We start from the raw sequence: 22,007 nt of genomic DNA on the forward strand, positions 1-22,007 counted from the left end.
CTTCCATATTGGCTGAACGACCTCCAAGACCCTGCCGGCCAGTTTTTGGCTTATTAGACGTATTTTTACCACGTACCTGGATAGTCAGTCATTGCTTTGGGGGGGACTGTCCGGATGGGATTCGATAACCAATCGTGTCGTGTAGAACCGACCCTGTTTATCACATGCACCACCAGGGCGTTCCAAATTTCTTAGCTATTTAAGCCAAATGTAGCCAAGCGAACCGTGTGCCTAAAATGATTTTGTGCTTTTATACATTAAAATTCTACTTATTAAAAATGGGGAAAAAAATCAAATTTATATCTTCACTACAATTACGGTCTTTTTAAACCATTTTCTGCTTGCGCATCATCTCACAGTACCCCGAGAACACCACGTGTTTTATTACCAGCCTTTTAAAAAAACGCAGGTCAGCATCGCAGCAATGTTTGCGGCGGTAAAATTCACTGATAAGAAAGAATTGGCAATAATTTGTGGTTCCCTGCGAGGCCGAAACCAATCATCAACGCACGCCTGTAACCCACCATCGACCGGGCACACCATGTCGCGCTGGCCGCTTAATCATGCGGGGTCTCACCCTATACGATCGACACTCAGTGTGTTTGTGTGGCTTGCGGCAAATCTTTAGACACTGTCCGATTGGAAGTGGCCACCACCATCGACGCGGTGTGTGCGTCGTTTATTAGTCGCTCGAGTGCGTTCGGTCGGAGTAGATTGCGCGTGGTGTTGCTGCTGCTACAGCTGCTGATCCAAGGTGTTAACGCGAGTGGCTGACCGCGAACGACCTTCGAGGTCATCAACGACAAGGCAGAGGGGCTCTGCTTTGCTGAACACACTGATGAGACGGGTTTTTAGGGCAAAATAGGGCAATGAATGGTAACGTTGCATTGCCTACACATAGCTGCAGTTTCGATAAAGTCTTGTAACAAAGGAAAAACGGCCATAAATTGTGTACGCGTGTGTGAGTGTGCTAGTGTAGTGCTGATAGCCGGAACCGTCCAGCCAACAAGCGTGTCTTGACGAAAGTCAAACAAAGTGCCCTTAAAGGCGTGCAAAAGCCGTGTGATAAACATAATGACCGATCTCGGTGAAGCATCGTCTCCGTCGGTTGTGCCGCTGACGGAAGACGATCCGGAACAGGCGCCACCGAAAGACAAAGGTCTGTGGCGCGATCTGGTGGCCTACTGGATATTGGGACTGTGCAACAACTATGGCTATGTGGTCATGCTGACTGCTGCACACGATATTCTCAAGGAACTGGAGGGAGAGGGTGGTGATCACGCCAAGAGTTCAATGCTGGTGAGTAGTGAAAGTGGTTCGGTGGGGATGATACGAACGATCGTGTCGTTGGGAACTCGCGTTTCGTGCGTCTGTTTGAGTGACTGGTTTGCTGCTCGATGCACGTATAGTAGTACTGGCAGCGTGCTTTATTTGCAAACAAACGGGCACGTTTCGCAGGTGTTTTGATCGATCGCCCATAACAAGCTGCCAGGGGACAGTAGAAGCGGTACGTGTTAATGGGTCGATGAGCTGGCGCTTCTATAAACGGGGAATCTCCTCAAACCGACCACGTGTATTATGGTGCGGTTGTCATGATGATCATCACGTGGTGTCATCACTGGCCTAGGGTATTACCACGTACACTTGCACGATGCGTCTGCTGAATGATTGATTAGCCAATTCTTTACCTACTCAATGTCTCAGTCGTCTACCGCTACCTGATAACCGGACCTTAACCCTGATGGTACGAGACCTTCCGTTTATGAAGTAAGAAGGCGTGATCGCCCTCCAGAAATAGTCCCACCCACTGTTCAAGGTTTAGCGAAACAAACTTGTCTGAGGGCCTATATCAGTGTGATACGATTGACAGTTTATCAGTCGCAAGAATGACAAGGGGGTGAAACGTGATAAAGGCAAATTAAAGCTAATATTTACAAGACTATCCACAGTACACGGTCCTACGGGAATAACAACGTTAGTACCCATTATCCTTGGGGGTTGTTTGAATGATAGACTTCCTTAGGCCATTCATAGGATGCGGTGTCTTGGTCCGTCTGTCAAGAACAAACATCAAGGTTGGTGGGTAAAGTTTAATTAAAAAAGGTTAAAAGGGATAGAAGCAACCACTGTAAAATCGATAGTTTTAAATTAAATGTCTAACGTTAAGCTCTAAAGTTAGTGAACCACTGCCTTTTAGCTTCCAATAACTTTTCAACAAACAAGTCAACGTTTGCTATTAATGTGTTTATATTTTGGAGCTCATTTGAGAGGGTTGAAGATAAAAACGCTTCTGTAAAAACCTTGTGGGTGAAACGAAAATTATTTGGAAAAAGTCCAAAATCATGAAAGCTCTGAAGATGCTCTGTTGAGAGTGACTAAATTTTTGAATATTTTAAAAATAAAACATTTAACCAATAATTTAGAAATTTCTTCCACTGAAGAATATGATTTGATGCTTGGAAAAGAGTTTAACAAAAAAATCTCAATGCAACGGACTAAACAAAATTGTGGCGGTGAAGATTAGTAATAGCCCGAAACTGCCATAAAACCATTCGCATTTAGGATAACTGCTCTGGACATCCGTTAGCAAGCTCACAGGAACTCCAATCGGTGCTTTTAAATGCCAGTCATTCTATCAACATGTTACCATTATGTTTAATCAAAACTAATGGACATACTTAACAATAAATGCATGATCTGGGCCCAAAAGATGGATCCAATTTTGGGGTCTACTCTATCTTAATGATGACAAACTATGATATCGTGCGGTTTGTTCTTTCCCCTTGCTGTATTAGTTTAGGAATATAGTTGTGTCGTATGAGGAAACGAACCATTTAAATTAAAAAAAAACAATGAAGCTCTATCAGGAAAAAGTCACCTAAATTAACTGGTTAATACTTATTTGATTATATTACCTTTTTTTGAAAAGATTGTATATTTTTTTAAACCCCTTATCAAAGACGTTTTCGTTCAGAACCGTTTCATTATTTTGTTTTTTTTCGAAAAACTGTTTTTTTCTAGTTAACATAATTTAGCTGGTAAAAGGAAATGACGGACCGTTTCTGGTTTGTTTGTACAATTATCTCCTATAGTTGAAATATGATGCAAAGCTGACAAATCCGCTGTGGCTTGTGGTCGGTTGATAAGACTCACGTTGACTCTCCCAGTCAACTCGCTGGACGTGAGCCTTTTCCGAAAGCTTTCAAATCCTCAACATGGAAAACAGTCCGCTGTAAGTTTCATTGTTGTAAAATTCGCCCACCTAGCCTAGGGTGTTTGTAAGGTAGGCTTTAGTGAAATTCAGTTTCCACCATCGCGATGCTCGGTGGCACTGATACTGGCAGCGATAAAATAACAAAAGGAACTTTACACCGTGTGTTTGCTTGGAGCGTTTGCTGACCATGGCATGGGTTTTGTTGGCCATCTTGGGCATCTGCAGCAAATGGGTTCAGCTGGGAATATTGTAGCTCATCCACGGGTTAATGTTGCCGTGGCATGGTGGATTGTTGTTCCATATCATAGATTGAAAATAGATTCGGTTGGTGGACTTTATCACTGAAAGGAATGGAAGGTGAAATTTTCCTATTTATTATACAGTTAATATTGATTTAAAAAGCTTCCTATAAATATTCTTACCTGTATGGTCTATTACACCAATATATAAAATTACGATGTACGATAAATGTACGACGTTAAACCCAGTTGAATGTTTTATCAAATTAGACAACAAACAGATTCATACCATGTTAACTTTCATATGGTTAAATTCGCAATAAATCGCAATAAACACAAATCAAGCGCATTCGAATATTTGTTTGCATTCGATCATTATTAAACACTTTTTTATTTATGATTAATTAATCATGAACGGCAAACTCTATTAACGGTTACTCTAATTAGATTCAAATCACAAAATAAGAGTGAATAACACAAATTACAGTTTTCGAATAAATTTCAATTAAAAAACATTTATCTTCAGAGATCCCAAAACACTCTTGTTGAATAATTTAAATCCAAATAGAGTAAGAAAACCATCCTGTTAACTCTTGTAGAGTAATTTGAAACGCAAAAGAGTGAGTCCCTAATCGGTATAGACAGTGAGTGAATTAAAACGAAAAAGAGTAGTCAAAGGATTAGTGACTACTCAAAAGGGTGATTAATAGATTCTAATCCTTACCACTCTTAGACTCTGTTTCTACTCACTGAAAAGAGTGATAATTCTCAACACATGTCAGTGAATTATTGTTGAAAATTATTGTCAAATACAAAAGATAAGGATTGTTCTGATTCCATACACCTTCAGTGTTGTTCATGATTGCAATACTAAATACTAATTCATAATAAAATCTCTGCAGCGCAAAACAGGCGCCATTTCCAAAGCAGCATTTCCGAAGATACTTCATGATGGCGCGTTACGAACCATTTACTACCTAAAAGTGATGTTTTTTTTATTGCAACCTTTTGAACTGTTTTGCCCCTTTATTGCTTAATGAGTCGAGATCCATACACCCCCCCGTCCGGGGGCTCCGGGAAGCCAACGAAACGTCAGCTGCATGCAATGCGCGTGTATCGCACAATATCATGTGCCCCGACAATGCCCCGACACGAAAATGGCAGCTCGTTCAATCTGTTGATGGACCTGGCTCGAAACGATTTATGTGTAACTTTTCTCCCCATTCCCTTTGCAGTACGACTACGGCACAGCTAACACAACGGCCCGGGCCGATGACGTTACCTACGGCTATGAGAAACGACCGTGCAACAAGCTCTCGACCGGTGCAATTCTCCTGGCGGACATACTGCCGGCACTGGCCGTCAAATCCATTGCATCGTTCCTTCCGCTAGCGAAACAGTACGTACAAACCGGCCATATAGTCGGCCCATCCAACATCCACAGATGGAGCTTTTCTCACGCTTTTGATTCGTTTTTTTTCTCTGTTGCTGCCCAATTTTCTCGCTGCTGTTTTTCATCTGTAGCATTCGAATTTTCCTGTGTGTCGCGGCAGCCGCCGCTGGCTTTCTACTAACGGCGTTTGCCACCGTCGAATGGGTGCTGTTCGTTGGCGTTATAGCAACCTCGTTCTCGTCCGGGCTCGGTGAAGCCACGTTCCTAGCGTACGCGACGTATTTCAACAAGTTAGTAGCAAAAAGCTTTTTATTAGTTTTTAATGAGCGTCTGTAACGAATGTGTCCGCTATGCGCGGATTTCCGCACTGTTTCCCATGCTACACAGGAACGTTATTTCCACCTGGTCATCTGGGACGGGTGGTGCCGGTATTGCCGGTTCACTTTCATACACCGGGCTGACGGGGCTCGGTCTAACACCGAAGACTACCATACTGATTATGCTCGTCGTACCTGGACTGGAAGCGGCCGCATTTTGGTTGCTGTTGCGTCACAAGGATACGAACAAACCGGCCGTGCTGGAGGATGCGAAGGAAAAGCCGGAAGAGATAGACTACAACACACTGCCGGAGGATGAGAGGCCGCTAGAGAACTGGAACCAACGGATTCGTTACATTCCTTCGCTGTTTATCTACATGATTCCTTTGATATTGGTGTACCTGCTGGAGTATTATATTAACCAAGGGCTGGTAAGTGTGATAAAATGTTTGTTATCAAAAATAGGAACCAAAGTTGCTAAACACCTTCCAATGTTTCTGCATTTTCCCACAGTTTGAGCTAGTCTACTTCCCCGGCATCTGGCTGTCACAGTCGGAACAGTATCGTTGGTATCAGGTGATCTATCAGATCGGTGTGTTTATATCACGCTCATCGGTCAACCTGATCCAATTCCGGCACGTGTGGATAATGGCTGTGTTCCAGTTCCTGAACGTGGTGTACTTCACCTTCGAGGCGGTATACTACTTCACACCCTCGATCTGGATCATCTTCGTGCTTATACTGTGGGAAGGTTTATTGGGTGGTGGTGGCTACGTCAACACATTCTATCGCATCCAAACGGATGTACCGGCGGCAAGGCGCGAATACGCCATGATGGTTACGTCCATCTCGGATTCGGTCGGTATTGCCCTGGCCGGTGTTGCTGCCATACCGTCGCACAATGCGATCTGTGATCTGCCGGTGCCTGATCGGTTGCTCTAGGGAATCAACCAACCAACTAGGACGTATTATCGTTTGTTCTTCAGAGGGAATCAGGGATTTTGTTATAAGCCCCAAAAAAAAGTCCAATAAAACAATTGTGTAGTGTTTTACACAATTATCTCGTTATGTTTGCATGTGTCATCCGTGATTCAAATGATTTGTGTTAAAATTGAGTAAAGAAAAAGCAAGGCTTCGTTCGGATGATTAAAGAGAAAATTAAAGTCACAATGAGAATAAAGTTTTCCAAAAGTTATTAAAAATAAAACAATATAAATTGTAGAGATGACATGGCGGCAGTAATTTCTGGTTATCACGTTTCTGAAATACATGTCGTCGACTAAGCAGAAATATGCCTAAAATTAGGCAATCCACAGCACACGATTTTCATTCTATCATGAAGTAAGTAGTGAAATTATTCAAGTGGCTTAATTTGAATTCAGGATATTTCTGTAAATATTAAATCAGCTTGAAAAAGTTTAAACGTTCATCAGGAATTTTTATTTTATTTCAATGTCAAGTAAAACAAACCAGAAACGATATATTAAACCTTAACTTAGAGTTAAGGTTCTGCGACGTAAATATTTTCTTTGAAATAATATATTTCTTAAGGGCAATAAAAAAAACCACAACAAAAAACATATTGCAGACAATCCTTAAAGCCACTTTTTTTTGTCATTATATAAAATTCCAACAATCCCTTAGCGTTCGCAGAAGGACGCTTACGGTTTCAGCCTTTCCGATATGTGACGCTAGCATGCGAATAGTAAAAAGGGAAACCCAACCCGAACCCAGCTGGACCGTGGATGGGCCAACTTTTTATCACTGCTCCCTGTGCTTTGTCGGCCATTCCCGCTTACCCCGTTACGGCCGGTTGCGAACCTACAGACCTGGTCCAGCTAAGCAGATTTGAGAAGCGGGATAAATTATGCAAACATGTTTTTATCCGGTTTATAAACTATCCGCTGGCCGGGCTGCGGTAGTGTTTGCGTGTGCCGGCCGATATACCTGTACGTCCGGTGTGGAAGTGAATTTTAGAAGTTTATCGAACTGTGTACGAACGGATGCTTCCTAAAATTCATCGACAGTCAAAGTCAGTCCGGGAAGGGGGGGAAAAAAACAATTTGCTTTGCATCCTTTGCGAACCTTTCCCACCTTGCCATCATCCTTTTGGGGGGGAAAAACCTTCCGGCCTGATGCAAATGGTGGCACCCCTTTTGGGGGAGGGTTAGCAGACATTCCAGCGGGTTTCGAGGTTTAGAGTTTCACCTTCGCCTGGACAGTGTACCGTACCGTTTCCTCCAGCTATTCCCACCGGAAGTAATGCAATCTACATAGTTTCATGTTTACATTTGCATAATTTCTACGCTTGCAAACCTTATGTGGCAACTGGTAGCACACACATACACACACGTGTGTGCTAAGGAACCGGGCGAAAAGTTGTAGCCAGCTCCCGATATGCCATTGTCACTTCGGTACCATCGGTTTGCCAGTGTGACGCGCCTGGATGCGGTGAAAGTTTAACACCCTTTACCACCGTTTTGTGCCAAGTGTTGATGGAAAAGGTTAAACATAATTGGTTAAAAAAGTCCTTTTTACAAATCATCATCTTTGCTACCGTACCGAACCGAACAACTTGGAAAGACGAGTATTAGCACCTGAAATGAACGGTTCTACGAGGAAGAAAAGTACGTGCTTGCTGTGAGAGCTTTTGAGTGCAGTTGAGTCTTATCCGGATGTGTACGTTTCCGGACATTCTTACACCCTTCATTGTGTCAATAAATGTGTTATTAATAAAGATTATAGATGAAGGGTTGGCATAGCATATGAGATGTTCAATATTAAGTTTCATAGAGAGATAAGTTTCAAGAGAGGGCATAAAAAGCGAACATAATATAGGAACTAAGGAACTATTAAAGCTATTAGCTAATACATGAAACTCATCAGAGACACTTATTTCAACACTTCAAATGCTGTAGGTATTGTGACAATCTGGCCATACACTTCTTCAAATTAGTTCAAACGAAGAGAATTGTTGCAGTTTAGACATTGAAGAACCTGTTCGCCAAGACGATCTGGAAATAGCACAAGAATAGACGTTTGAGAATTCTGGACAATGCGATTTGTGGATGAACTTGCTGTCCATGAGGCACGTTTGTAGTTCATGGTGACCATCTGCGATTACCTAAGGTAGAGCTTATATTTCTTCCAAAAACAGTTGTATTGTTCATGCAAACTTGACAGATGTATGAGACATCTTAAAACCTTCAACATACTTATTAAGAGAATAATTCTATTGAAAAGATTGAAGTAATGCGATTATTTAATTTCTGATAATCTTCTAAAGCACATTTGGATTTCTCTTAAAAAAATCAACAATTCCTGGTATTAAAGTTTCAAAAGTTTGATTAAATATTATCAATAAGTTGTGCTTGGGAGACCTGAGGATATAGAATTCCAATGAGAATAAAAAATCAAACATATGAGACGTTGTGAAAAAGGACTTATCAACATGATATCAAATAAAAGCCTTTGCTAATTATATTCTACCAACACCAAATACCTAGTGGTTTACAGGATCAGTGTATAATATCGAACAGGGCATCATCATTATTAAATGGCAAGAGTTTAATCGTCCTGTTCAATGCTATAAAGCATGTCAAGATTGGTTGGTACTGGAAAGCAACTTCCAGAGCGGCGTTAGAAATGATGAAAGTACACACACTTAACAATTAAGAAAGAAAAAAATGGTGCTGAAAAATATAAATTACATCCACTCGTCAGCATTCCGTTGTGGCTGGGAATTTATACAACCTGCCCAACGAAGAAAGCAAACTCCTTTCCTTCGCCATTAACCACAGTCGGTGGAATGAGCACATTATTCTCATTCAAGACACTGTACAAAACGAGCAAAAGGAAATAAGGCACCGCGCTATTTGCACTTGGTTTTATTTTCATTTTTCACATGGAATTTGCCCATACCCATTGCGATGAAAACGGGGCTGCTTCAGTGAAATGTCTCGAGCAATGTCTCGGTTCCAGTTTTCTGCGCAACTCTTTATTGGTGGCCCGCTCTTGATAGGCTTTGGTGTGCACGTGGGCTCGTTTTGCCGTTCCGACGCGCGAGGATTCGTTCGACACGCGGCTCGAAATGTCAAACTGATGTAATATACGCGCTTCCAAACATAAACCGTAGCCCTGGTGGTTTACCGTACCGGGGCGTACCACGGTTCCTTGAATGTATAGTTTTTCTTCGTTTCGGTTTTTGTGGCAGTTGTGTTTTTTTCTTCTGCCTCTCATCTCGAAAATTTGGTCCCAAATACGTGCACGATCTAAGGTTAGGGAAATGCTACCGAGGCAACCCGTATCCAAACGATTCTGCAGGAAACGACAAATATGCTTCCACTTTCATATGGTTCTCAAATTCAATGGAGGCAAATTTGAATTTTTATGAAAATTGGCTTCCTTCCGCCGTCATCATCAGCTTTATGGTTTCCACTGGTGTTGGTGCTTGTCGTTAAAGTGGTGCGAGGCCCCCCTCTACAAGAATGGGGCGGCGGAACAACCCTTGGTTGTTCGGGGGATATTTAGTCATATGAAACATAAATCTGCACCGTATGTAAAAGTTGCACAACGAACTGAATGTTGGTAGAGTATTTTCACCATTTGTTTAGCCATTAACCATTCGGTGCGGTGTCGGTACAGGTGTCGGCACACAGGGATGGTAGGAAATAGAGAAAATAATTTCGAAATTATCCCCCGGAAAGCCATTAGTCTCCGGGCTGTGCTCGGTGTACGTAAGGACACGTTCTGTCGTCTCCACTGCCGGAGCGTTTGGTGGCATTCAGCAGGATCGGTTCACTGTTCACCGAGTCACAGAATGGAGCTGAAAGCGTGGTAAAGATAAATCAAAAACATATTCCACCAGGGATCTTCTACTGGTACGTTTGGTTTTGGTTATTCCTTTTCGTTCGGGTCAGCTACGACGGAATCTGGACGGCATCTAAAGCGACGGCACCAAAACCGAATCTCTCCCAGTGGTCATTTTGGCGGGGGTTCTATATCTATAAATTAGAACCGATAAGTGTAGCAACGATAATTATTTGTACGTTCACCTGTGCCCAAGAGGAAAAGCGGACGAATTTTGGGGAATACGTTCTCGCCCCTTAAATACGGACATTCGGGTGTTCACCGTCGTTTACCCGTCGTTTTTGGGTAAAAGCAAGAAATCAAGCAACGACGACCGGACCTTTATTATCGAGCACGTTGGTGGTGGAAATGTGCCCGGACAAAGGCTATCCTCTTCGACGTGTTCCGCTGCAGTGGAAACCCGCACGCAATTTTCATTAGCAGCAAGATCGTGGCAATGCTACCGCTTACCAAAAGAATATGGCCCCATTATGCAAAGCAAGAAAGATGACCTGTGTACCAGGCCACTACCCGCCACAACCAGCAAAGACCCCCCGGGGGCCTGCTCAAGAACTCCGAGCGCAAAAGGACAAACACGACAGTCGTTTGTTTTAATGGCGCTCAAGGATTAAAGACACCCCGTCGAGCACCGAGTGTGCCGGCTATTTGTATCGAAAATCTTGGAAGGAGCAAACCAGTGAGGCAAACGACTGTCGCCCTAAAGGAGACAAATGGTGGGTAAGCCGCTCGATAAGCTGTCGGGTTGCTGGACGGCACACATGCCGATATGCCCGGTACCCCGGTAGATAATCGTTGTTGATTGTTGCACTTTGCTGGGCTATTAGTTTGGGAGCAAATTTGACACCATCAGAGAAGGATTTCGATGTGGAATTGATATATTGGTGTAGGATGACCTACGGAACAGCGGGCATACCTAATAATGGGAAGTGCTTTAGTTTGTTAATTAACCGTTTTGTGATATCTTGGTTTAATTGGGTGATTGAATGTTTTTGGCTACATCGATGTAGATAAGATTGCTCACGGTGTGTTCTTTTTGGGAATGAGAGGAGTTAATTTAAACGTGAGTCTCTTACTCCTGCTCTAATTCTTGATGTTATTGAGCTAAATGTTTCAAGGATTCGGATTGTTCTTTCGCGGAAAAAAAATTCGGAAAAGAGCGTTTCTTTCGTATATAATATTTGTCGATAATCGATCGTATTTCGATGTAATAGAACGGAGTGAAAGAGATCAAAAGGCTGCTTTCGCCAAGTACCTATTTATTTTAAAACAGAGCAAAGATCAGTTGTTTCGTCTACAATTCGTCTATTGTTTAGTCCGCTTCTTTGTGTTGATGGCCATGTTTGAGGAAAAGTAAATAGTTTCCTACAGGATGTTACTTGAATGTTTTTTAAAGACCGAAAATTTAAACTCAGTATTCCAATATATTTTTTCCTTTAGCCTTCAATCTTAAGCTAATCAAACACACTGTAAGGAAGTGGTACTTATAATAAGAGTATGATCATATTGATCGTTGCACTACTGTATACAAAAAATAAGGTAACATTTGAAGTTGGGCGAATTGGCGAATTCCTTGAAAGTTGGCAGGAGTGTCTTTGAAATATCTTCCAAATTACGTCACGTCTAAATATTGATTAGTGTACAAGATACACTATATTTTGTTTTATTCTATTTTGGAAAATCCACTTTTGTTTAGAACAAAAAAATTGAATTACATTTTACTTTCGGATTCAATTTTCTGCGGAAGATTTGTTAAGCCCTAGTTTCAACCCGAAGTCGCTCAAAAATCAAGAAGGTGTTGACTGTTTTCTTCAATTGTCGTGAATCGAATATTATCTAAACTTTATGCGTCGTTTACATAACACTATCCACCCCAAAAAACTGGAATTTTGGAAAAACAACTCTCAGCCCATTTCGCCAAAAAACTAATATCGTTCCACAACTTGGCGCCGTGCGACTTCTCACTGTTCAAGCAGCTTATATATTTATATCTGTAATATAAATTTAAGTAAATTATACAATCGTAATATCGTTTCCATGGAAATATTCATCGCTTATGCTTATCAAACACGAATGCAAAAGTGAACCACAAACAAAACTTCCAAATGAAACGCTCGTTAGGGGGTAGCAAACCATTCCCAGTCAGTTACGTTCTTGTGGCAAAAACCCAACCAATGGTGGCCAGTTGCAATTGCAACACTTTCGACAACGATACCCACTTCGTTTGAAGTCAAAACGAACCGAACGGCAGCCACCATTTGCTGGCCGCCATCCTTTTCCATTGCCTCCCACCCCCCACCTTTCCCGCAAAACGTTGCACTCCGAGGCAGCTGCTAAAGTTTCAAAGCTTTTAATCTTTGTACCACGGTTCCCCAGTGCCTTTGGCTTCGCGTCCACTTCTGGGCTGGAAAGTTGGAAGTTTTCTCGCTTCATTCGCGCACGCGAACATTGCCAAACATTTTGCGGGAAAACAGAACGGCGGAAACTGGTCGCCGGGTGTGTCTCGGATAGCAAAAGTGATAAAATCCCTTTCAGCGGAAGCCATTGGCCCCTCCTCGAGGGGGAACTTTGTGCCTGGCTGCGGTTACGAGCAACTCGAGTGGTGGAATTTTAATTTTTATTAATCTTTGCCTGCTTCTGGGCCTTCGGTGTTCCGGGGTTAGATGTCTTCCTCTGTTTTGGGTGGAATGCAGGGGGGTTATTTTTTTTTGCTCTCCCCCCCAGCTTGACGATTTTCAATGCAGTACGCTCGGTGAATCCAAACCGAGTCCTGGGGGCCGTTTGGCCAGGGACTGCAGGGAAATTAAAAACGGTCCTAATGTATTCCCATTCCTGCGCTTGACAGTCATACACCGGGGAGCCAAAGGTATAGGCCAAGAACGGGGAAACGATGGGGAGCGAGAGACGAAAAGTTAAGGTTTTTGCTGTCGCCCGGACAAGCGTCTCATTATGGCCTGCTTGCTTTTTTCCTTCGTTAGGATACTGCCGGTGCTTGCCGTCGTCGGCTGGAGGACGATTCTTGTTTAGTTTTCTTCAAAGGAGCGCACGGTAGTGAGTAAACAACTCTTGACCGTTCGGTCAACCGGGTAATGGTGTTCTCGTTCTAGGAAAATGTATACACCTACACGAGCCTAGATAAAATACGGTGGCATAAACCGGTTCCCCCCCGGTGTTTGTGCCAGACGCCTGCCTTAAGTGTGCACGACGGCGCCATGTGATGAAACGGGAGCTTACGGTTGATTAAAATGCAAGAAGGCACACCATAGCTTTGCACTTTCGATCCTGAAAGCTCCGTCAACGCTTTATGATCTAAAGGATTTTATATAAATCAAGACCGACTAATGCCATGAATAAATGCATCAGCCGATCCACTAGCACATTCTTCTGCGAGAGGAATCATTTCAGCACGAAAAGCAATATCTTTAAAATCCTTTGTTTATTACGGATGGCCATTTCAGTCGTTTCAGTTGGGTTTTGCGTCAAACGATTGCAACCACAAACCACAAACGATGGAACTCGATAGTATTGAAACATTTTCTTTCGCAACTTACACAAACTGCTCTTCACAGCGATATGAATCATAAACGCTTGGGCGGAGAGACCGACCGACTTAAAACTACGATAAAACTAATGTCCCGCCGACTGACCGAACGCCGAAAACCGAACGAAAGTCTTAAGCTCTCGAACGGTGAGTAACAATTTCAAAGCAAATGGCCAACACCGTTGGTTAAAACTTTCAAATCCCTTCCTGGCGGTGGATGTCAAACATTTCTTCGAATTAAACCCAAACCGGTGTGTGATGCTGGTTCAAGTTTTAGAACTGACCACTCACCCCCAGTGAATGTCTAAGCTGCCTCCGGGAAATTCTTATGAAATGTGGCTTTTCTAAATGCTCACAATGCGCAAACGGGGAAATAGTTTTGCCAAAAAGGAGCTGGGCCCATTTCCGCCAGTGTTCTTGCGTTTCTGGGGGGAATAGTTTCATATCCGGTCCAGGCTTTCCGGGACTTTTGGAGTAAAGCTGTTCGTGTGGTCTGGAAACGATGCGAAACAAAACTCCTGCGCTATAGCAACAGACTGTCACCATCGATTATGGACACTGTACCCGGGTGGAGGTTGACAATCGAACACATGACACAATCTCGCCGGCTAAAGAAATCGGACTGCCCTATCCTATCATAAAAAAAATAGAAAACTGGGGCTGCAAGTATCCGCAGTGGAGCGTTTATTTTTTACCATCGAAATGGGACCGACAAGATGGCTTCCACCAGTCGTACGGGTTAGCTGAGTGCGGTCTAAGGCTAAGAATACTGTCAGTGAGATTAAACTTTTCACCAACTTTTTTTTCTCCATCCCCCTTTTTTCCACCTTCACTTGGTTACCGTGCGAAGGTGTACGGTATGGTGAAGTCTCCAAATCCGGGTCTGGGGGAGGATTTTTTTTTGCTCTTATCTTCCATATGGTGGTGCGTTCTTGTGCGTTCTTTGTGCAATCCCACCGTCAACCCATCCGTAACGTTTCTTGGGATGGCTGTTGAGTTCATGCGAAAGTCGTCCGGTGTTAAGGGGTGGAGAGTTTTCTCACGCCCTCAAACTTTCTCTTCACATTCTAGGTGTTTTTTTGGTCCTTCTTTTGGTTGAAGGTTTATTCCATTTCTTTTCCATTTGTGCTGGGGTTCCTTTTTCACTTTTCCTATCATCATCCCGGTTTGAACCTTCGGTTTAGCAGCTGATGTGCCGGCTCCCCCGAACGTACAATAACGTCCCTGGGAATGGAATTCCGTAGATAAGCCTACAGGTAGATAGGATGGCAAATGTTCGTGGTGAAATCAAGGCCAGGCACACAAATCCGAAGTGGGTTAAAGGAAATGAACAGCTTGTCGAGCAGGGATCCGCTCGGTGGTTCATATGTGAGGAGGTGGAAAAAAAGTGTGGTTGCGGAGAAAAAGCGTTGATTGAAAATCGCATCGAAGCGAAACATTTTGAGTCGTCCTTGGTGGTAGAGATGGGGATGTAACCTTTCGCCTGTATCTAGATCAATGCCCGTTAAACAGATCTGGCAGATTCTACCGGATGTGATTGCTTGACGAAGCGTATACTGGAAGGCTTTCGCGCCACAACGAAATGTCTGCTGTTGATGGGATAAAAGGGTGTATGGGTCAGCGCCAAATGCTTTCAAATAGCAAAAACCACCCGTGTATTTGGATAGCTTAAACACAGTTCCCTTAGTTTTCTGCTCCTGCTAGAAACTCAGCTCAATATGTCCTGCCTTATACAATATAATACAGAAAACCCTCATGGTAACAGCTGTTTTGGCGGGAAATAAGCTTATCGCAAACCCGTATGGCAATTAGAGTAGTTGATAACAATGCGCGCCACAAATCAGCATTTCGTGCCAACATAATTCATGCTTAATTACCGTGTAATTAGATGACTAATTGATGCGTTGAAAATATTTCCAACCCGGCGTGTGTGATATGCGATCATCAACCAGCGATGGAAGATGGGTTGGAATAGGGAAATTCCCGCCATTTGGTATGTGCAATGAAGGTCAACAATGTAGCTAGGTTAGCTAGGATACACATTTATATTGCACAGGGTTTGGTGTTCTGTTGCTTGACACTGTGATGGGTAGTCGACATAAAAGTCGACATAAACTAAGTGTTCATATATCATGGCGCTTTTTCTACTTACCATTGTTGGGATGTATAAATCTTCTGTGCCCTTCTCTTTGTTTCCCTTTATATCTCTCCGTGGCTTGTAGGCGGATTGTCTCTTTCGATGTGATATATATTTTTTCCCAGATACACTTTGCCCACTATTCTTCATGCCTTTATGAAGAATGCATCCAAGTGGTTAACGATAAGCGTAAGAAAAATCTTTTACAGTATCTTGAGATAGTTAAACCAACACAAAACCACTGTAAAAAGGATCTCCTGCAAAGGAATATAATTGTTTAATCACTTACCATCCATTTTTCTCACAATCGACCGAATGAAACGAGCCGGGGTAACACTTGAAAGCAAGTTTTTCCATACTCCTTTATTTCTATCTTATTGTTCCTTTGCCATTTGTTGTTTTTTTTTGTTGGGATTTGTATGTGGTGTACGTGTCTTTTTTGGGGGGAATGTTTTTTTTTTGTTTATTTTATATCTTTAGCATTTTAATTTCGTTTTCTTTCTGCTTATTTTCTTTTTGCCTCACCAATGATGGTAAATCGTATGTACTGTTCCACTCTTTCAATGGCATTTTTGTCACAAAACGATGTGGAGTACATTCAGCTAACTAGTGCCTTTACGATGCTTCTGCGATGATAGTGCTTTGTTTAGAAAGAACTGTTCTGCTGTTTTGGTGAATATTAATAAAATTAATTGAAATCACAAAACAAATGAAATACTTGTGGTCAGAAATAGTGCGTATTTGAACGATAACTATTTTTCTATCTGGAAAGTGTTGTGCAACGACTATTGTTTGAAAAAAAGAAGATATTTAGTTACTTTCATAAACAGATTCTTACTTTTAACCAAAATTAATTATTGAAAAATAATTTTCGAAAACAAATGTTAAAAAAAAATATTTTAGTGGAAAAGATCAAGTGATACAGCCTTAAAAGCAGAGCGATCTATTGTGGGGCCTCTCAGTAGCGTCGAGCTTTCCCATTTTCATTTTCCGATACCTTTCTTAAGTGACTGTTCTTAAGTGCGCCAGTTTGAAGCGCTCTCTCTCTCTCTCTCTCTTCATTTCATTCCATAAATCGTAAGATCCGTTTCGCAACGTCACCTATTAAAGCATAGATAGGGATAGTTTGTTTTTTTTGCGGAGCATAAACAATACAACAAGTCTACGTTTTGGATAGAACGCGTGCGTGCTAGCTGCTGTGCGCTAATCTGACACGGCCAGTGCGTTCTACCTAGCTGCCGATTGATGGTCGGAGAGAAACCATGTTGAACGAGGAGGAAAAAAAACGAAACGCATCGGCATGGATGAATTGGCCTGCATCTTTCTCATGACGTTGCCTGAGAACGATAATCAGGAACGATTTCAGGACAGTGTTACCATCCCGGATGCATCGTTCACGTTTGCACCCGTCGCTGCCCAGAAGAAGATAGGAGTAAAAGTGTAAAAAATGTCTTACCTTCTTCTGGGGAAATAGTACAAGCGAGACTTGAGGACCAACCCAAAAGTGTATGCGTTTTTTCATCTCTGTGAGTGTGTGTACGTGTGCGGTTGTATGTGTGTGTACATATATGTTCATGAACCTACCCTAATGACTGTAAGTCGACTTATAATTGTAGGGTCGGCCCGATACAGCCTGCTCCAAAATATACAGAAATGCTGCAAGCTTCCTAACCGGAAATGAAAACCAAAAATAAAAAAAAAAGAAATGAAACACTACTTTCCCATTAATAACTTTTCTACCCTTCTCGTTTATCAGCTGTCATTTGATGATGGGATTTAATTTAGTTTTCTGTCAATATTTTTATACATACGCACACACACACACACATACTGACCTATGTATTGGAAATTTACTTACAGGCTAGTTACTTTTGCTGCCCGCCAGATGGCGTGTGTGGCTGCGTGAGCGTTTTCCCCATCTGCTAGTGCCGTTTTGTTTACGCTTCACATTTTACTACTCGGGCGTATTGTTCTGTCACTTTCTTCTGTACAGACCCGACCCGTGGGTGGGGGTGGGGGTTTGTGGTATTTTCACAGCTTCTTTTATTCTTCTTCGTTTTAACTTTATCTCGAGACCGTTCCACATTCGAACCGTTAGAAAATTGACTATAACTTGTTTCTTCATTAGTTTTGTTCTCTCCTACCTTAGTTGATGTTTCTCTTCTCGGCCGCTCATTTTGTTCCGCGTTTTTTTTTTCGCGGTTGTATTGTGAAGCCTAGTGTATTTTTTTGGGTGTGCTTGTTTGTAATTGTATTTGTGTGTATTGTTTGTTTTTTTTTTTTGTAACAGTTTTCCATTTGTTTGTCATTTTAAAATTTTACTTCCCATGTTTGCTGGTGATTTTGTGGTGAAATATTTGCACAACAAGTGTTTTCTCCTTCGCTTTCGCTCTCTCTCTCTTTTTTACGCTGTGTAGTGTTTTAGATTATGCTTATATGCTGTTTTATCAATCTTACGCTTAAGTACACAGAGTGCAGTGACCGGTTGGAGTATCCGTTGTGTTTTTCTTCACTGACATCGATCATTGTTTTCGTGTGTGTGTGTTTTTTTTTTCATTTAATTCGGTTGTCGGCTTGAATTTTACCTTCACCGTACGAAACATTTCCTCTTAAGACCGTGCTCTCTTCGTGCTTGACACAATGCATGTCCGTGTGTGCAAATTTTCGCTTAACTTTAATGAAGCAAGAATGCCAAAACAATGACGCGCTAGTTGTAAATAATTACAAAGTTACACATCGTGCGACACATAAAGCATAAAGGCCTGGCAAAGGTTTGTGGCAAAAAAGGAGGAACAAATGAACGTGCTGGGAACAAATAGTGCGCCGGTTATGCTCGTACGTCGGTGGCAGCATACGCACTTCCCGTCCGTGGCCTTCCGCCATATAAGATATTGTCATTTTCTATTGCTTATGTGTTTTCATAGAAAACTTACGTTAACATTTCACTGTTGCGCATCGTGTTGGTTGTCCCAGCGTTTTTTTTTATGTGACAGGTGTGTGGTGAATTGCACACATATTTAAAAGCAAGACTGGTGTTTTGGGGATGTTTTTTTGTTCGGTTGTCGCGAAATAGGTTAACAAATAAACATCTGTGCCTTCGATTCCCATACTTTCTCCCATCACGCAGCATTCACGTGGTCTTCGCTACGAGGTGTCTTGTTTTCCGCTATTAAAAACTGTCTTTTTAAAATGTTTATTATTGTCATGACTTTGTTTTTGTCTTTTGTTTGTGCATTAAAGATTTTAAAGACTACCGTGCGGGAGGGCATTTTGTTATGTTTTCCACGGCAAGGTACAAAATTCAAGCGATCGAGCAAACAGGGAGATATCTCGGTCGACAACCGCCACGTGGAGTGTGTACAGGAATGGTGCTAGTATAGCTGTAGCGGTATGGCGAACCGGTCGGCCTGCATCAGATGAACGGGCTGCCATTTGTTGAACGCCATTTTTGCCAACTGCTTTTGTGACGTGAAGCTAGTCAGTTTGATATGTTGTTAGCTTGTTAGGTGCGGCCAAGAAGGGTGATAATTTCTAGCAGACAAATACACAGTACAGCTCCACCAATATCCAGCATACATACTCGGGCCCTACCAAAACATGACTCGATGCTATCGATCTCGGATAAGCCAAACGGTGCACTGCAACGGTGTGTGTGTGTTTTGTTTTGTAATTATTTTTTTGTTTTCATTTGTCTTACATGGTAACGAACGTTCCACTTTCCGCTTTTCTTCCGCCCCTCTTTTTTTCATTCCCCAAAAATTTGTAGAATAGTTTTGGGATGGTAATTGCATAAGTGCATATGTAACATTTTGTATTGATTTGTTTTTGTAATGTTTTTTTTTCTTTTTCTTCTGCAACTTCTTCGTTTGTTTGTGGGTTTAAACGTTGCCGCTTCTGGTTCTCTTGCTTTTTTCACCCTTTTATATTATCGTTTTTCACTTTCCATCCCCTATACGTGAGCATATTCATTATCATCAGCATCATCTCTTCATCTCTTCGGTAAATATATATTGTCTTCGTCTTCTGCTTGTGTTTTCACAATACTTTGCTTTGTTTTCATATCATGTTTTGTTTGGTTTGTTTGTTTTGGGTTGGATTTTTTTTTTTGGTTTTTTTTTTATCAGTGTCTATCCCGATACGCACACATCACGGAACAGATGCCTTTTGCCTGCTTTTTTTTTGTTTGTTTGCTGTATTTTGCTCTTTGTTCGGTGTGCCAACTCGTCCGACCGTTAGCATGCCCGGACATTATGGCACGTTCGCCATTTTGTGTGGTGCTGTGTGCGATGCCCATACCAAAAACCCAGCGCGATCGCACTCGATCGATAGCAACTCATCGTCAGCCCTAGCCTTGTGGCGAAAACGGAAACAGTGTGCCAGATAACCGGATGATAAAAACCCGGGTGCGATCTAACGTGAGGACGCACCTGAGCGTCCTGTCAGCGAAATGCTGCCAGCTATAAACAATAGTGTTAAAGCTTATGTAAAAATAATGAAAGGAAGAGAGAGAGAGAGAGAGAGAGGCAATAGGAAATAATTGTAAGGAAGAGGTGGGGAGAAAGGGGAGGGGATGGGGAGACTAGAGGGAACTGAAATATTTAAGAAGTAATAAGAGAGCGTTTATGAGTGTTAAGCGAAACTATATGTTCCAACCAGCAGTAAGACCTGCTTATGTCGACTATGTCGACTTCTTTAAAAGGTCAATTAAAGGGGCGCAAGGTAGGGAAGATAAGGATGAAACTAAATGACCCACCAGTCCAAGAGGGGCCGGGAGAGTAAGCAGACTAGGTAAAGGGGAGACAGAGTTAGACAGATCTCGATTCTTAAGGCATCGGCTGGTGATTCAGTAGATTGTTGTTGACATGGTTGGGGCCACCGTTCGGCGCAGGGCGACGCTTCGGTGGTGCACTGAGGCGCCGATCCGTAATCGCCACAAACGGCAAACGTTGGCGCTTCAACCGTCCGTAACCAGCATTGCCTACCGGTTGGGGTGACGCAACACGATGATACACGAACTGACCAGCCCGGGACGACAGCTTGTAGTTCGGATGATGTCCATCCGTCGAATGGCCTCCGCTGGAGATGGTTGGCCGGCCGTACAGTAGGTGAGGCCCCGCACCGCCACCACCATCGTCGAAATCGTCATGATCCGCCGCGTGCTTTTTGTCGTAGATGATGTGAATGCCCTCGCCGGGCAGTGCGTTCGAGTGTATCGTCGAGGATTGGATCGTTTCCTGGATGTAGTTGCGCTGAAGGCCCTGGGGCTTCGCCTGGTTCGGTCGCTGCTCCTCGAACAGGTCCTCCTCCATCCAGTGCGGATTTTTCCTGCGATGATACTTGCGTTCCCGGTGCTTGTGCGCACTGTAGTCGGACAGGGGCGCGATCGTACCCTCGAGCAGATCGATCAGCTGCTTGTTGCGCCGGTTGTACTTCTTGATGTACGGTGGGATGTTGTCCGGTTTGCTTTCCGTCTTGAGCGAAGTCATCACCTTGTCGAAATTGGGCCATTTCTCCTGGCTGCTGTGACCGTTCAGATGCGCCATAATGTCGTCGTTCGTTTCGAGCTTGTTCGAGTTCTCGTAGTAGTTGATCTGGCCCTGATAGTCCGGCTTCAGGTCCTGCATCTTCTTCCAGCGTTCCCGCTCACGCTCCAGCATCTTGCGGCGATAGTAGTCGTGGTGAAAGTTATGGTACGGTTGATGATAAATCCCACCCCGATGGTGGTGCGTGTGCTTGAAGTTCTTGTGCTTCTTATACAGCTTCAAGCGGTACGATTTGGCTTTCTTTTCCATCTGATCAAACAGTTCGTTTTCACCATTATCCTGATCGTTACCGATCGCTGCACTCGATTGCGTTGGTTTGCGTGTTGCGATATTATTGTCTATAAATAGGGAAGGATCATTGTGGAGAGGTGTATTAGCATCTTGGCTTAGTGAAATAGCCATTGCGCACAAAATCATCAAATCCTATAACTCGTGTTTGGTTGTGAAAGCTCTAATAGCTGATTTAGCAATAGTTTTTTTTTTTATAAAATTCCATCAATTACTTTTATCTTTCACCGTAAAGGAAATACGTAATACGGCGTTCCTTTGTAATTATGGCCGAATTTGTATCTACATTCGAATTACACACTTAGAATTTAACGAATAACTTCATCAGCTGCTGCAAAGTCTATAAAATATATTGCAAAACAAAATAGGTCGAGTATGTCGACTGTGGGGCACTAAGTAGTAAATGGAAATAATTAAATAATAAAGAGAGAAACTTCGTCTCGCTTCTTTAATTTGTTCGCATGAATTG

The 22,007-nt window shown here is 42.6% G+C and overlaps 2 protein-coding genes across 2 annotated transcripts in view; one reads left to right on the forward strand and one right to left on the reverse strand.

The window, feature by feature from the left end:
* Positions 1 to 667: 667 nt before the first annotated feature.
* LOC125775223 (battenin) lies at positions 668 to 6,231 on the forward strand. Its single transcript, XM_049445828.1, has 5 exons — positions 668 to 1,299; positions 4,689 to 4,852; positions 4,978 to 5,136; positions 5,234 to 5,594; positions 5,677 to 6,231. The coding sequence occupies exons 1-5, from the start codon at positions 1,075 to 1,077 to the stop codon at positions 6,103 to 6,105; spliced, it is 1,338 nt and encodes a 445-aa protein (XP_049301785.1). The 5' UTR covers positions 668 to 1,074; the 3' UTR covers positions 6,106 to 6,231.
* Positions 6,232 to 16,038: 9,807 nt separating this feature from the next.
* LOC125775217 (uncharacterized) overlaps positions 16,039 to 22,007 on the reverse strand; it is a 46,316-nt gene continuing 40,347 nt past the window's right edge. Inside the window, exon 4 of the mRNA XM_049445803.1 lies at positions 16,039 to 21,588. Coding sequence (XP_049301760.1) covers positions 20,531 to 21,588 — 1,058 coding nt within the window. The 3' untranslated portion in view covers positions 16,039 to 20,530. The remainder of the gene's footprint in view (positions 21,589 to 22,007) is intronic.

This window comes from Anopheles funestus, chromosome 2RL (genome assembly GCF_943734845.2).
Source record: "Anopheles funestus chromosome 2RL, idAnoFuneDA-416_04, whole genome shotgun sequence".
In the NCBI taxonomy this organism is placed as follows: domain Eukaryota; kingdom Metazoa; phylum Arthropoda; class Insecta; order Diptera; family Culicidae; genus Anopheles; species Anopheles funestus.

Coding starts and splice junctions, on each gene's coding strand:
- LOC125775223 (XM_049445828.1), top strand. CDS start 1,075: ATGACCGATCTCGGTGAAGCATCGTCTCCGTCGGTTGTGCCGCTGACG. Junction 1,300..4,688: donor ACGCCAAGAGTTCAATGCTG/GTGAGTAGTGAA, acceptor TTCCCTTTGCAG/TACGACTACGGCACAGCTAA. Junction 4,853..4,977: donor TTCCTTCCGCTAGCGAAACA/GTACGTACAAAC, acceptor TTTCATCTGTAG/CATTCGAATTTTCCTGTGTG.